We start from the raw sequence: 17,184 nt of genomic DNA on the forward strand, positions 1-17,184 counted from the left end.
GGTCTCTTTCGTGTTCACAAGTCAAAAATAGCAAATTTTGGCCCTTTAAGGGGCCATAACTCTGGAACCCATGACGGAATCTGGCCAGTTTGCGAAAGCAACTGAGATATTATGCCATTACAAGTTGTATGCAAGTCTGATTAAAATTGATTGTAGAATGTGGTCTCTATCATGTTCACAAGCCAAAAATAGCAAATTTGGCCCTTTAAGGGGCCATAACTCTAGAACTCATGATGGGATCTGGCCAGTTTACGAAAGCAACTGAGATATTATGCCTATACAAATTGTGAGCAAGTTTGATTAAAATTGATTGCAAAATGGGGTCTCTATCGTTTTCATAAGCCAAAAATAACAAATTTTGGCCCTTTAAGGGGCCATAACTCTAGAACCCATGATGAGATCTGGCCAGTTTTCGAAAGGAACCGAGATATTATGCCAATACAAGTTGTGTGCAAGTCTGATTAAAATTGATTGCAAAATGTGGTCTCTATTGTGTTCACAAGCCAAAAATAGCAAATTTTGGCCCTTTAAGGGACCATAACTCTGGAACCCATGACGGGATCTGGCCAGTCATCGAAAGGAACCAAGATATTATGCCAATACAAGTTGTGTGTAAGTTTGATTAAAGTTGATGGCAAAATGTGGTCTCTATCGAGTTCACAAGAAATTGTGGACGGACGACAGACGGACAATCACAAAAGCTCACCCAGTCACTAGGTGACAGGTGTGAGCTAAACTTCTAATCCACAACCCAAGGGTAGCACTCAAGGGCAGCAATCATGGACAGCACCAAAGGGCAGCATTCAAGGACAGCAGCTAATGACAGCACCCAAGGACAGCACTCAAGGACAATACTCAAGGACAACACCCAAGGACAGCACTCAATGACAGCACCCAAGAACAACACTCAAGGACATCATCCAAGGACAGCACTCAAGGGAAGCACTCAAGGACAGCACTTAAGGACAACACTCAAGGACAGCACCCAAGGACAACACCCAAAGGCAGCACCCAAGGAAAGCATTCAAAGGCAGCACTCATTAACAGCACCCAAGGACAGCACTCAAATACAGCACCCAATGACAGCATTCAAGGATAGCACCTAAGGGCAGCACCCAAGGGCAGCACTCAAGGACAGCACTGAGTATTTTTATTTTCAAAAGGCATTATTCCATGAAGAATGTCACACACAATAATATACTATACAAAAATTACCTTCAAGTTCATTAAAGGTGGTGATGTATTTCATGTCAATATCATCAAACAATCTTGCATTTTCTTCATCATCTAAAACACTTTCCATTATTGTCTTGAAGTTTTCTAAATAATATGGCACTCTGTACTCTGTTTTCTCACTGTCTGCTGCAGAAGCATCAATATTGTCATCATCATCATCATCGTGGTTTGTTTTACCTTTGTCTTTGATATCTATTTCAGCAGTTTGCGCTTTCTTTTTGTCTTTTAAACCACTTTTAGATTTTGAATTATTTTTTGTGTTTGCCTTGCTCCTAACCAAACCGTTTTTATTATTATCCATATGTTTACAATTGCTGTCTTTAGAGTTACTTGTACTTTCACTATCTATAACATTTATTTCTTTACTTCCAGATGGCTTTTGCATCAAGACAGAACCAACATTAGTGGCTGGTGTTTTTTTCGAATCTTGGACTTCTACTAAATTTATACTGCATTCTTCTTTTGCAGTTTCTTTGTGAAATAACTCAGATTTTTTAAGTGTTTGTTTCTTATCAGAATAAGACTTTCGAGAAAAATTTTGTTTAGCTGTATTGATAACGCCACCTAAAGTGTCTTCATTTGTATCATTTTTAATTTGAGTATTGTCAGAAAAAAGGTTTACAGCTTCTTTCGCTAAAATGGAATATCCACTTTTTTTTCGCAGTTCTTTTCCAGATTTAGATCTTTTTAAAGAAAGCTTTATTTTTTCAGCAGAATCTGATAATTTTCTCTTTTCTGTAATTCCAAAATATCCACCCTTGTTCCCAGTAGTGGGCAATACTATTACATCATTAGTGGTACCTTTAGCACTTCCTTTGTCATTATTATCAATGTCTTCAGTATCTTTAACGGCATCAACATCAGACTTAACCATGTCATTAGTGGTACATTTAGCACTTCTCTTCTCTTTAATAGCAACATCTTCAGTATCTTTACCATTAGTTTCAACATTATCAGTCTTTACTTGCACATGTTTGCCAGTTTTCTGTTCATTGTCTGTCTCACTATCAGAAACCTCTACAATTGGCACAGTATTTCTTTTCCTCAGTGTGTAAGGTCTCCCTTGTATACATGAGTCTTGCACAGACAATGACTTAGAAAGCTTACAATGTCTAGCCTTTATCTTTCTATGAGGTTTTCTTAAGTCAAAGTCAGAATCTGCAGCACTTTCACTATCATTTGTATCCTTCACTTTTTGCCTCTTTTTCTTAAACAAACAAAACTTTTTTGCACTATCTCTTTCCTGGTTCTGTTTGTTTCTATCACAAATTCCTGATGTAGATGCTGATCCTGAACAAGAAGCTGCGTTCAATAAACGCTTGATGCCCCCAGTGGCATCCTTGTCAATACAAAGCAACCCAAGTCCAAAACGAGGTCAAGGTCAAGGTCAAACTGAGGTCAGGCGATGTTTGAAGATGAGGAATGGTCACAGGTTACATCTGCATTAGTATCAAGTCATTCTAGTAAGGGGTATTGATGCTAGAGGAAACAGTCCCATTTGGTTAACCAAGAGATGGCCCATATAAAGCAACCTAAGTCCAAAATGAGGTCAAGGTCAAGGTCAAACTGAGGTCAGGTGATGTTTGAAGATGAGGAATGGTCACAGGTTACATCTGCATTAGTATCAAATCATTCTAGTAAGGGGTATTGATGCTAGACGAAACAGTCCCATTTGGTTAACCTTGTACGAACGGATGAACAGACGGACGGACGAACAGAAGGATGGACAGGACAATCACTATATGCCTCCCGCATCAGTAGATGCCGGGGGCATAAAAAGCATGACACATATTTGTGAAATAAACAAAACTGACATGACCAGTGTTTGAAACAAGTGAATGAAGTATTGCCATGCAATACAAAGTTCCCTACTGGAAGGCATCTAATTTTCTCTACTGCAGTATAACATAATGAACTAGTAATCTGTCAATGATGTATAAACAATATTGTACTATATAATTATACAATATGTTATATCAAAACCATTGGATTAAAATTTGCATATATAAAAACCTACAGTTGCTTTCATATGGAATTTTTCGACTGATTATCATATAGTTATACCTGTATTTAGCCCAATTACATTTGTTATCATTACATCCCCTTCATTTTCTGACTCTTCTGTTTGTTCATTTTCTGCTTTTGTCTGTTTATCATTCTGTTGTTTAAACATGGAAATGATTGTATTCTTTGGTTTTTCAGGTGGGTTCAAAGAGTTGGAACTTGCTGACTTCTTTAGAGATAACTTTCTTCTTTTGGCAGCCAGGCTCATCTTGTCCCCTAAAAACATACATAAATGAACCAGTGCTAAATAAATATACAAGAGGGCCATGATGGCTCCCTGAGTTTAATTGCTTGCTTGAACAAATTTCTTTGCTAAAGCTTCAAAAACAAAAATCAAAGGCCTGAATGGCCTGAGTCGGCTAATGATTGATGTACTGACAGTATAGTCTACCAGTTTCAGTTTGTTTTTAGTTTTTTTCTTAAAATTTCATAACACAGCTCGATATTTACCCAAAATATTATATCCGGATACGATTACACTTTTCTCCAGTTTGAACAATATATTTTACAAATTGTGATGATACGAAGACATTTAGCAGCAATTGGCAGTATCTGACATTGAAGTTTACGGTTAAATTACCTCTTATTTAAATCTTTTCATAAAAATGTTGTTTCGTTTCGTGAAAGCAGCCAAACATAGACGATCTACTTTCAATTTCAAAAACTACAAGAAAATACAATTTAATGTTTCGCCGATTTGTTTATTTCTCGAAAAATAAGAATTAAAATCATTTTTAATATCAGTAGTAACTAAACAAACCAGTAAGAGCTTCTTCTTCTGATAATTTATCCGTTTACTGACTGCAAAATTCAACCCACGCAAAGTTTATAGAAATCATACGATGCGTGTTTACGTTCAATGTGGGAGAATTAAGGCTGATCGGTTATGTTACCTAACGCATCCAGACGATTCAGATTTTGTTTTTAAAAAAGCATCGTGTGCGTTTCTGTAATTTTATATACGTTTTTATAGCTTAGAAATTATTCGACATGCGTATTTGCATTATTTCTATACGTAATTTACGCTAATACGCATCTTATCTGGAGCCCTGTGGAACTATTTTTTGTCTTTCGCTGGATGTTACCCAAGCTTTGTAAGCCTGCGCAATTCTTAAAATGCACATTTATGCTTAATGAGTTACATTCGAGAATTGCACAATTACAAGTCATAAATATGACAGATTACATCGTATATTAGTCATAGCAAAGGGAATTGACACAACTTAACTTCATTCATGCAGTGAACTGTTTGAAGTTTGAAAATCTAATGGAACTACATCCCTTCACTGTGTTATTTGGTCCATTTAGAGAATCGCTGGATAGCAAGGACTCGTCAAAAGGCTTTCAGCCTTTAGCCGACTCAAAAACTAGGTGAGAAGGTCATGGTAAAGATTCTTCAAGATAAGTACTGAAATCTGTTAAAAAATTATACAAATCTCTTTGCTTAGCTTCAAAAACAAGAAAGTAGGTCAGTAGGTCAGGGCTAAGAACATTAAAGATGAGTATTGAAATCTTTATCGAAAGTTACTGACGTGGTCCAAATTTCAATGCTGTTATGATCGGTGTGCAAAACTGTACATGTCATCCAAATTTCAAGGCTGTATCTTAAAAAACAAGAAAGTAGGTCAGTAGGTCAAGGTCACAGTCTAGTGACCCCTAATTACTTGGGGTCATCAGGTAATTATAATTAAACAATCTAGGAAATATGATCAGATAATTTTTGAAGTTTTTTTTCCTATATCCTTTCGACTACCGCTATCGTACACTGACGCACTACCTGAGACGCCAAATGCAGACTATATTTTTGGGGTTCTCCATTACCGCTACTGTTTTGCAGGCGGGCTACCGCAGATGACTAATACGTACCAGAAAAATGGGGGTACTCATTTCCATAGCGCATAATGCAGTATTTGGGTAAAAATTGTATTTTTTCGCAATTGAAAATAGAAGGAATTAACAAAAATATACTACATTTTTATGCTGCGGTAATTTTTATGTAAAACGGTTGCTACACTATGGTAGTTATGTCCATTGTGTGGTTATTGGTATAACTACACTGTGGCACAACTTATAGTTTCTTGTTTCCTGCAATAGTCTACTATGGTATTTATATGCAGATAAAACAAACAGGTAATGTTATTTATTAAAAGTCACATATTTAAACGGCCACTGCATCACTGTGGCAGTACATGCTATTTTGTGTGAATATGTATTAATACGCTGCGGCACTCTCTTTGGTTCGCATGCCCTGCATTAAACTACTGTGGTAATCGGGGGAATAAATAATGCCTACAGGATAAGTTTTGATTATAGTATAATCCTTTCGCAAGGTAACTTTCTCAGCACTGTGGAAGTGCACTTAATTTCATTTAATATGTATAACTACACTATGGCACTGCCTTAAAATTCAAGTTTCTCACAAAAGTCTACTATAGTTCTTAGTAACAGGACGAGTAAAACTACACTGCGGTACTACATTGAAATTCGTTCTTCCTGCAAACGTCTACTGTGGTAATTATTTGCAGAGTGGTTTGGTTGCTGTACCACTTCCTCCCTATGTCAGCCCCCCCCCACACCACCCCTCCCCATCCCGTCTAACAAGACATATGCATCCCCACTCCTATACCTAGATCCTCACTCCTGTAATTACTATAAGTACTCTTTTTTCCAGGCATCATAGTGCTTTGGAATTCCCTTCCAATACAACTTGTGCAAGCCCCAACCCTGAACCAGTTTAGGCAGGGTGTAACCAAACTTGCACACAATGCTTAACATGATAGGCCTGTTTCTTTAAACTGCTTTTATCTGTAAATCCTTATTGTTTTAACACTATCAACTGTATTCATGCTTGCAATACACATCGTGTATTACTTTTATTCTCCTCTCCATTCTACTTTTAAAATCTTTGTACAGGCGCGCAGCTGCACGTAATACTCGTAAAGACGAGTGGTGCAGTATAAAAAGATAAATAGATAAACATTTAGTTAATAGTATGTATTAATTAAAGAGAGGCTTTAAAATATTCGTTTTAGCAGATGCAGTTTCTGCATATATTTGGAAGTTTAAAGTTTATATTAGAGAAAAAAAAAGTAGAACTAACGAGGAAGATTGTTGAACATCTGGTTGAACCGTATAGTGCTTCTAGACACATCCCTTTGGCACAGGCGTTCCTTGCCAGCTCAACCCATCTTTGTGGGTCTTTTAATAAGGGCGAAAATTCTTGCCATATGATTTGAAACCACAGAAATTAGTCCAACAGAAGGATGTTTCGGCAGGAATAATGTAATACATGTAATACATTATAACTCCTGGTTTCGGTACAATGAAACAAAGGACAGCATATGACACGTCAAATCAACGATGGAAACATGGTAGCTGAAGTATGGAAGGTTACCGTTCAGGAATTAGGAAACCCAAACAAACGCAGGTAGTTGATACCATTGACCGAGAGTTTGCAGACTCACATGAAATTATCTCAATGTCAGGGCGAACATGTGCTTGCCAGTTTTGCAGTATGAAAAAAACTAAAGACCGCCGGTGGTCTCCGAACACCAACGTCATCATTTGGTTGTAAGCAGTGTAAAGACAATTTACACAGATATAACAATACTCTTCTTATTAAAACTTTATATTGATCTAATGAGTAGTTTTAAAGAGTTCATGGTATTATTGAGTCATTGCTATGTTACGTGAATGTAATTTCTTTTACTCCATGTATATAAATTGGGTCTGAGTCAACAAGTCGCTCAAATCCAAAAATGCACTCAAATTATCGCTCTGGGTCAAATTTCTCGAAATATCTAAGCAGGTCAGAAGAGGAAAAGTCTGTTATTGCATTATATATTCGACTGCTCCTAACAGGTTAATCTTCTTAGTACAGGATAAAATGTTTCGAGAAATCCAAAGCCCTTAAGTACAAAAGCCAGTTCCAGAGAAGTTGTGCAATAATTGTAGTTGAAAATCAAAATGTCTTGCTTACATAAAAATCTATGTTCAGGGTTAATCCCCGTGATCGTTTAAATAATACTTTCAGGGAATGCTTTCTTTCGTATCATGCGTCCAGAACTGGGATCGGCTAACTAAAGGACAAGTCCATACAGACCTCCAATCCGAAAACATCCGTAAAACTTATGGCAACAAGAGCAAAATTGGAAACTCCAGAAAATCGATTTTAGTATATTTAACCATTGCAAATCCCTAAATGTTATTATTGCTCATTATTACTACATTTTAATAAGAAATCCTTTCCTTCGATTTAGCTACATAACGGTTGCAAAAAAATCACCCAGGAAGATACATATTAAAATAGAAACACCCCGTAAAATGCCAACAAAATTATCTTGGAAATCGACGAAGAAGAAATGACTGTCTGACTAGCGGACACTAAGCACAAACTGGAGAAAGAAACAGACAGTGTCTAAAATTAGTGACAACATTACATGGTTTGGCTTCTTGTGAATTTTGATACATTGTAATAAGGTATAGAAATAATAATCATACAACCGGGCATATTAAATATAGACACATAACTAACTTATTAAACAGTTGTACCGATGACATGATTACCACAGTGAATTTTGGACATTTCATCTTTCTATGCGTCACTAACAATGCTAATTACCCTACCCCCACCCCCTTGTCTTTAGACGGCTATTCAAAAAATACATGTATATATAGATTAACGGTTATTGTCGTAAGTTATTGACAAAATTGTTTCATTCTTACTCAGTTTAAATGAACTACAGTACAAATTCAACAAATAACAGGAATTATTTCATGACTTTTAGTGAACATTTTGTGTAACATTACATATGCTCTATGTTACCTTTCGCGATGATTTTAAGTAATAAATGATCCTCATCTGTTATAGCTTTTACAACTTGCTTTCGTTTAAATATTTTTTTTTATTTTCTGTCAAATGTTTTTGTTTGCTTTTAATGTTTTACTTTTAGTCTCCTACCCGTTTCTCCGGATCGGACTATAGGTAGACTGTCTATCATGAAATTTAGTCCAAAATACGTTGTTCAGGTTGTGTAGCATTTGATATATGATTCTTCTTACTCATACCCGTTCATAGGAGATTGCCTGTACTGTAGTGTTTTCATTCAGTTGTTAATTTTATTATTTTATCTTAAAATGTTCTGTTATAAAAATGTTTTTGTTGCATTTTACTTTTAGTCACCTACCAGTTATGTCAGCGGATCGGACCATGTAAACGCGTTAACTATACGTTATTAAGGTTCATTTAAATTTATTCATATTCATAATCTGTTTTTGTGGTGTATACGATGCAGGTGCCAAAACAAAACTCAAAAATGTCGAATGACACTTCGTGGTAAAACTTATAATAGTAGCTAAAAGTGTCTTTTTTCTTAGTTTGTATGCCTTACTGACTTCCAAACAGATTTTAAAATAACTGAATTTATTAATAGCATTATATCTAAATTAGAGCGTATCCCAGTTGCGAGCTGTAAAGTCTTTAAAGTCACAATTAAGGTATCAATTGTTTAATCATATAATGAAGAATTGTAAGATCTCATTTCACCGGAAGCACATTCATGTACGGTTTTGGAAACAGATCATTTTAGAGTCTGTTTTTGTTTGAATTTACGGCCATTTTCAACATTATTCCAGTTGTATCAGGCAGCCAGTTCAACTAACCATCGTTCCTGGGAAAGACCAATACTAGACGCCAAAGTCCGTAAGCAACTGCCTACTTTCTCACATAAAAAATCCTAGTCGGTAGCACAGCTCGAACCTGCGACCTTCTGTCAGTGAGAGGATTCAGAGATTACAAGTGCACGAATGTATCTCCTACATTACGCACCCGGACTATAAATTAATATAATGAGTATACAAAGGCACACGTGAAATACTGGATACTGTACCATTTATAAAGCATTCCAGAGTATCCATGCATTATAATGCATAATGCATGGAGCTCAAAGTCAAAATTACCATTGTGTACTTTGGGATAATTTAAATGCATTCTTACCTAAAGTTTGAGCTTTAAATTTAAAAGTACAATACTTCCATAGTGGATAAATTTACACACGTCTAGTATGCAAGTGGAAGAAGCGATGTGTGCATATGTATTACCGTTGCGGCGTAAAAAACGATGAAGCGTTCTGTAGAGAATTACCCAGTGTATATTTGTATGTTCCATGTGCAATAACAATTTAAAATATTACTGCCGTAGTGTTATAAATGTACACTATTTCTGATTACCACAGGGAAATTTTGTATTTCATGGAAAAAAGTTCAGAACTACCGTAGTGCCACAGTGAAAGTAACTGGTGAAAAGTCTACAAAACACATCAGTGGCAGACCCGTGGTTTTCAGACTTCTAGAATGCCGGAGCCGCATAATGCAGACGTAGTAAAATAGCTTTATATACCGTAGCGTAGAAATGAGTAATTAATTAAGTTTTAAAAACTGAGTTCGGTAATTACCACGTACGAGCAACCATCAAAACTAATGGGTATTTTTGGAGAGTAATGATCCCTTAATTGTCTGAAAAGGAATTTCTTATCAACAAATTGCGATAACAATGATTTTAGAACATTATTGCACACGAGACGTTTGGTTTTGTTTTTAAATCTTATGGAGACCTGTAATTTGTTGCGTAATATTATTTAGTATTTCATATGAATGATTTAACTTATTAGTTAAACTGATTTTATACCGTTTTGTTAATAACATAAATGAAAGTTTACACTTCAGATCACATTCTGCAATAAATAAAAAGCATTCGAATTCCCCCCAGATACAAAGAAAAATTATAAAATTCCGGTAGTCCTACGCTGTACGATGTCGGTAATCTGGACCCTCGTTTTGATGGTACCTTTTAGGCGTCTGCGGTAGTCTGTCGGTGTATGATAGCGGTAATAGCGACCCCCGTTTTTATGGTACGTATTAGTCTGCTATGGTAGCCGAAAGGATATAACTCATATACAAGTGACCCCCTAGGCAGGGCCTCTTTTCACCCCAGGGTTCAAATTTGAACCATTTTGGTAGATGACCACAAGGCAATGCTACAAACCAAATATCAAAGGCCTAGGACTTGTGGTTTTAGACAAGAGGATTTTTAAAGTTTTTTTCCTATATAAGTCTATATAAAAACTTGTGACCCCGGGGGAGGGGCCTCTTTTCATCCCAGTGGCACAATTTGAACAATCTTCATAGAGGACCATAAGATGATATCACATGCCAAATATCAAGGTTCTATGCCTTGCGGTTTTGGACAAGAAGCTTTTTAAAGGTTTTCCTTTCGGTTGCCATGGAAACCAGAGTTCTGCATGGAATTCAATTCTTTGAACAATTTTGAGAGGGGGCCACCCAAGGATCATTCCTGTAAAGTTTGGTGTAATTCTGCCCAGTGGCTTTCAAGAAGAAGATTTTTTTATAAATTGTTGACGGACGCACGACGCACAACCCACGACAGACACTGAGCGGTCACAAAAGCTCACCATGAGCCTTTGGCTCAGGTGAGCTAAAAACATTTCAATTCTTCAAGTCCCGAGAAAAACACAGATTATTGTAAAACTGCATACAAAGTGCTAACTACTACCAATAATTTTATCAAATTTCAGGGTTTAAATTTAGCACTCGCTAACTCGCAATATGCGAGTAGATTTTAAAGAATGCAAGCACAAAAACCTGGCAGTTGCACTTTTTTGCGAGTGGCCTAAATTTTCCAAATAGTGAACTCAGTTTTGGTAAAAAAACGCCATTCCGCGATTTGGCTCCTTTGCGTGAGGTAATTGATCTCGGACACTTCTACATTTGTTATGCAACACAATTTATTGTATTTTGCACCTAGACGAGTCTGTTTTGGTTCAGTGTGTCGCCATTATGCTGCTTCACAATGGACATTAGTCCATTATCTATGAACTATTACTATTATAACCAGGCTCCCTTTTTCTCGGGAAATTAGCTACTAACAAGTGGTAGAGTTCTAATATTCTTTTATTCCATTCTAAATAATAATGTTATATCACTTCAATAATTCCAATTTATCAATTCATAATTTCATAGTACATAATAATTTATTATTCTCAAAGTTTCTCAAAGTATTTCTTGCCTAAAATATTAAAATATCAATTTTGACTAATTTTGACTGTGGTGCCTAAAACAAAACCCAAATTCTAACTCCAAACTGACTTCTTTCAATTTTCCTTCCAAACTCTGCAACCTATTCATCTTGCGGCACTTCATACTTCAACCAATCACATCTAACATACCTCATACTTAAACCAATCATATTACACATGCATACATTAAAACCTGACCAGTACTTGTCTACTCCAGTGGCTTATTACTTTCTGATACTAATTAACACTTACTAATTAAATTATTACCATATCAAATTCTGTCTGGAATATCTTTTGAAGTAGTAGACCAAATCAAATGCACATATGTTTAGATATAATTATTTCTAGATAAGTAATAAACTGAAGAAAGGTATGGGTACTCTGATGAAATAATAATTTTCACAAGAGGGCCAAGATGGCCCTAGGTCGCTCACCTGAGAAACACACCATAACAGTGTAAACATGTTTGACCTAGTGATTTCATGGAAGCAAATATTCTGACCAATTTTCAGTAAGATTGCATCAAAAATGTGGTCTCTTAAGTGTAAACAAGCATTTTCTTCAATTTGACCTAGTGACCTAGTTTTTGAGCTAAGATGACCTACATTCAAATTTGACCTAGAATTGATCAAGGCAATCATTCTGACTAAATTTCATCAACCTCGACTGAAAAATGCAGCCTCTATCGCATACAAAATGTTTTTCTTTGATATATCCTAGCGACCTAGTTTATGACTCCAGATGACCCATATTCAAAACTGACCTTAATTTCATCAAGGCTAGCATTCTGACCATATTTCATGAAGATCAATTGAAAAATACAGTCTCTATTGCATACACAAGGATGTTTATTGATTTGACCTAGTGACCTAGTTTTTGACCACAGATGCCCATATTCTAACTTGACCTAGATTCGCAAGGCAATCATTCTGACTAAATTTTATGAATATCCAGTGTTAAAATGCAAGCCCCTATTGCATACACAAGGTTTTTCTTTAATTTGACGGGTGGTGACCTAGTTTTTGACCCTAGATGACCCATATTCAAACTGCACCTCAATTTCATATAGACAAACATTCTGATTAAATTTCATGAAGATCCGGTGTAAAATGCAGCCCCTATTGCATACACAAGGTTTTTATTTGATTTGACCTAGTGACCTAGTTTTTGATCCCAGATGACCCATATTCAAACTTGACCTAGATTTTATCAAAGCAATCATTCTGACCAAAATTCATGAAGATCAATTGAAAAATACAGCCTCTATCGCATACACAAGGTTTTTCTTTGTTTGACCTAGTGACCTAGTTTTTGACCCCAGATGACCCATTTTCAAACTTGGCCTAGATTTCATCAAGGTGATCATTCTGACAAAATTTCATGAAGATCAGTTGAAAAATACAGCCTCTATCGCATACACAAGGTTTTTCTTTGATTTGACCTAGTGACCTACTTTTTCACCCTAAATAATCCATTTTCGAACTCGGCCTAGATTTCATCAAGGTAATCACTCTGGCCAAAATTCATGAAGATAAGTTGAAAAATACAGCCTGTAGCGCATACACAATGTTTTTCCCTGATTTGACCTAGTGACCTAGTTTTTGACCCCGGGTGACCCATTTTCAAACTTGGCCTAGATTTCATCAACGTAATCATTCTGACAAAATGTCATGAAGATCAATTGAAAAATACAGCCTCTATCGCATACACAAGGTTTTTCTTTGATTTGATCTAGTGACCTAGTTTTTGATCCCAGATAACCCATTTTCGAACTCGCCTAGATTTCATCAAGGTAATCATTCTGACCAAAATTCATGAAGATAAGTTGAAAAATACAGCCTCTATTGCATACACAAGCTAAATGTTGACGGAGGACAGACAGACGACAGACGGACGACAGACAGATGACAGACTCCGGACATCGAGCGATCAGAAAAACTCACCTGAGCATTGCTCAGGTGAGCTAATAATAAAAATATATCTAAAACATAGAACTGGCCCTGTGTTCACAAAACATTTTCAGTCTCAGCTGAGTTTGATAACGAAACTTTATTTGTCATTTATATCTAAACAGTATGTTTAAAATTAGATTTGAAGTTAATCACTATTTTCAAGTGACTATTTAGTACTGATGATCAGTCTCATTTGGAATTTAACCATGAAGTTTTAGTAAAACTGATATTAAAATTTCCTGGTCTGGTATTGGTGAATATGATTCGCTATTGGAGAAAACACCGATGACTTACAAATCAACACTTCTACACTGTAATGAAATCTTTTAAAATCTCTTTTATTTTGTTTTATTATGGGGATAATTATGCATATTTGAAGGCCAGTTGATAAACAGTTTTCAGGCTGGTGATTTATTCGCCAGACTATTATAACCATAAAAAGAGATTCCACAAAGTTCAACAAAAGTTCAAAGGTGCTGAGACTGACAACACAAAATATAATTTCATGCGCAATTCAAATAGTTCGCAACGTTTATCAGTTTTGCTATAGAGTTGTATAAAGATTGTTAAACTGCTTTAACATGTTATAATACTGTTTTATTTTTCTTATGGTAAATACTTGAAAGATAATATTAAAATATATTACATAATGATGGTAAATTAATTGGCCCCTACGAATGAAATGTCTGTATGAATGGAACTTTTTCGTAACTCAACACTGTTGACCGTTCCGTTATAGATTATGACCCTGGTCTGTAAATAGTTAATTAAACAAACGCTGGTTCCGAGAAACAATTGTTGATATGAATTATACTGCACATTATTCAACAACCTGACATAACATGGAAAACAAGAAATATGAAATATCAATTAAAACTAGAAAATGCTTTTGTCCAAAATCGACAGGGGTCATCTACTTTGCATGTACAATCATCCTATGAAGTTTCAACATTCTGGGTCAAGTGGTTCTCTAGTTATTGATCAGAAATGGTTTTCAATGTTCAGGCCCCTGTCACCTTGACCTTTGACGGAGTGATCCCATAATCAATGAGGGTCATCTACTCTTTATGACCAATCATCCTATCAAGTTTCAACATTCTGGGTCAGGTGGTTCTCTAGTTATTGATTGGAAATGGTTTTCAATGTTCAGGCCCCTGTCACCTTGACCTTTGACGGAGTGACCCCAAAATCAATAGGGGTCATCTACTCTTCATGACCAATCATCCTATGAAGTTTCAACATTCTGGGTCAAGTGGTTCTCTAGTTATTGATCGGCAATGGTTTTCAATGTTCAGGCCCCTGTCACCTTGACCTTTGACAGAGTGACCCTCAAAATCAATAGGGGTCATCTACTCTTCATGACCAATCATCCTATGAAGTTTCAACATTCTGGGTCAAGTGGTTCTCTAGTTATTGATCGGAAATGGTTTTCAATGTTCAGGCCCCTGTGACCTTGACCTTTGATGGAGTGACCCCAAAAACAATAGGGGTCGTCTACTCCAGCAGCCCTACAACCCTATGAAGTTTGAAGGTTCTAGGTCAAATGGTTCTCCAGTTATTGCTCGGAAATGAAGTGTGACGTATGGACGGACGGAAGGACGGAAGGACGGACGGACGGACAGGGCAAAAACAATATGTCTCCTGGGGGAGACATAAATGAACTTATAGTGATGTGAGTTATGCCAGGTCTTATATTTAGGGCTAAAGTTATAAGAATCTATTCTTTCAGATCATTTGCTATAGGTACTACGGGACGTAATCGCTGCGTGGAATTGCCACAGTAATGTGAGAAGAAACAAATTACCACTTTCTACGAGTTGTATACCTAATGCTATATTTTTTTTTTTTGGCTATTTCTATACTAAATTCATTTTAGAAACATTCTGGCGAATGTTGAAAGATATATTGTAAACAGTGCTTTGTCACCATTTTGTTTAATGGGTGGGGGCATAGATGTAAGCGATTTTTGTTTAAACACACGTTTTCAACTGTATTTCAGGTTATATTAAGATAGTGGACCCGTAACGGTAATGTTTAACAAATGCATTAATTGATACAGTCCTGAAGTTAACATTGTTTCGCACTGTGTTGCATCTTTAAACGACTTTTCCCATGTTGTTGTTGATTGTTTTTTTTATTTGTTAATCTTGTATAAATTATGTTCTTTCCTCCAGCTGAAACAGAGACAAATTTCAAAGTGATAGCCATTGTGCAAAACAGTCGCAGAGAAGTCATTTTACCTCATATTTTTCTAAATGAAACCTCAAAGTATTGCGTAACAATTATAAAACACAAATTAAAATTGTCGATAACAATTTTTCTTGGGAGCCTTGAGTAAGAGAATTTAATCGGACAGAAATTAAGCTCCAACTCTTAAAAATTATAGTCTTGCTCTCTGCATTCAAAAAGAACCATAGGGCAGAAGTAAAACCTACCTACATTTCTTCCAAACTTTGTAAACTAAAGAACAAATGCAAAATCAAGAACTTTAAAATTAAATCAAAGTATTTTCAAAGATGTCTAAACATTCACCCTTCAGGTTAAATTCATTTTAAACAGCAAGAAATGGCTAATCAAATGAAAAATTTCCACTTTTATAAGACAAACCCATGATAATAAGTATTGAAAAAAAAAACTGTTTTACTTGAAAAAAGGAATATAATGAACAAAGTTTGGTCCTATTGGGGCTTGAACATACGTCTTCCAGAAAAATTAGTTAAAGTAGTCTTATGGAAGGAACGGAATACTCTTCAAAAAAATGACGTACACTATTACGGGTCCGTCAATTTTCCAAATCATCGTATTAGGGAAGGAACAGGACTAGACCATAATCATTAACAGTCCGGTTTGTAGCGGGTTTCCCTCATACCGACAAGAAAATCACTCCAGCTGATCAGTGTTCATAAGTTCATACATGATGTGTTTGTTTGTGTGTGTGTGGGGGGGGGGGGGGGGGACCAGGGGCATATCAAAGTATAGATGTTGTGTTTGTTACCTTTATACTTTATCTGATATCATGTCCCTCAATGAATATAATTGCTTCATTATAAACATATATAAATGGTTATGGCACGCCAATTGCCCAATAATAACATGAACCCAGGTTCATGATCGAAAAGCTAGAAAAAACAATCGATAAAGTAGGTTTTTCCAACGTAAAACCAAGTTTTTCGAATACTTACCCATATTTTCAAGCGAAACATAAGATAACTGGCATTGACCATAGTTTACACCCGTGAACCCAGGTTTAAACTATTTGCTTTTGTTTTTTTTCATCTCAACTGAATTATGAATTTTGGTCGTTAATCTAAGTTCACGAGTGTGAACCTATATTTATGGGCGTAATCCAGGGTTCACGAGTGTAAACCCATAGCTTACGAATGTGAACATATGTTAACGATCGAGAACTTAGTTTACGACCGTGAAAATGGGTTTACGACCGTAAACATAGGTTCACGCTCGTGAACATAGGATTACGACATCATAGTTTTGTTCGAGAAACCAGTTTTTCCTGAACGTAAACCTAGGTGTAACTCTGAATTCTGCTACCCCTATCGGGCCTCAGTCAGAGCTCTATTCCGTTCCATTCAAAAATATGCAATATAAGGTTTCAGCTAATGTATGTTCTATATACGCATTCTGCCTAAAATTTGTTAACTAACAATTTTTCGGTGTGAAAAATGTGTGGGATTTATTCAGACAGAGAAAACACTACCGTTTCGTACGCCGTTGCTCGCTCGTGATACATAAACGGTTTGGAACTGGGCTTTGAAGTACGGTTTTTCTGAAAGATTATTCTTTTGCCCAAAAGACGGCCAATCATTGATAAGGAAATATTG

General features: G+C 36.1%; 1 protein-coding gene across 1 annotated transcript; it reads right to left on the reverse strand.

Annotated features, from left to right (window-relative positions):
• Nucleotides 1–1,183: 1,183 nt before the first annotated feature.
• On the reverse strand, nucleotides 1,184–16,531 carry LOC128556592 (fanconi-associated nuclease 1-like). The gene is made up of 3 exons (XM_053542129.1): nucleotides 16,528–16,531; nucleotides 3,301–3,516; nucleotides 1,184–2,526 (listed from the first exon to the last, which is right to left on the reverse strand). The coding sequence occupies exons 1-3, from the start codon at nucleotides 16,529–16,531 to the stop codon at nucleotides 1,184–1,186; spliced, it is 1,563 nt and encodes a 520-aa protein (XP_053398104.1).
• Nucleotides 16,532–17,184: the final 653 nt, after the last annotated feature.

Source organism: Mercenaria mercenaria, chromosome 4 (genome assembly GCF_021730395.1).
Source record: "Mercenaria mercenaria strain notata chromosome 4, MADL_Memer_1, whole genome shotgun sequence".
Classification (NCBI taxonomy): domain Eukaryota; kingdom Metazoa; phylum Mollusca; class Bivalvia; order Venerida; family Veneridae; genus Mercenaria; species Mercenaria mercenaria.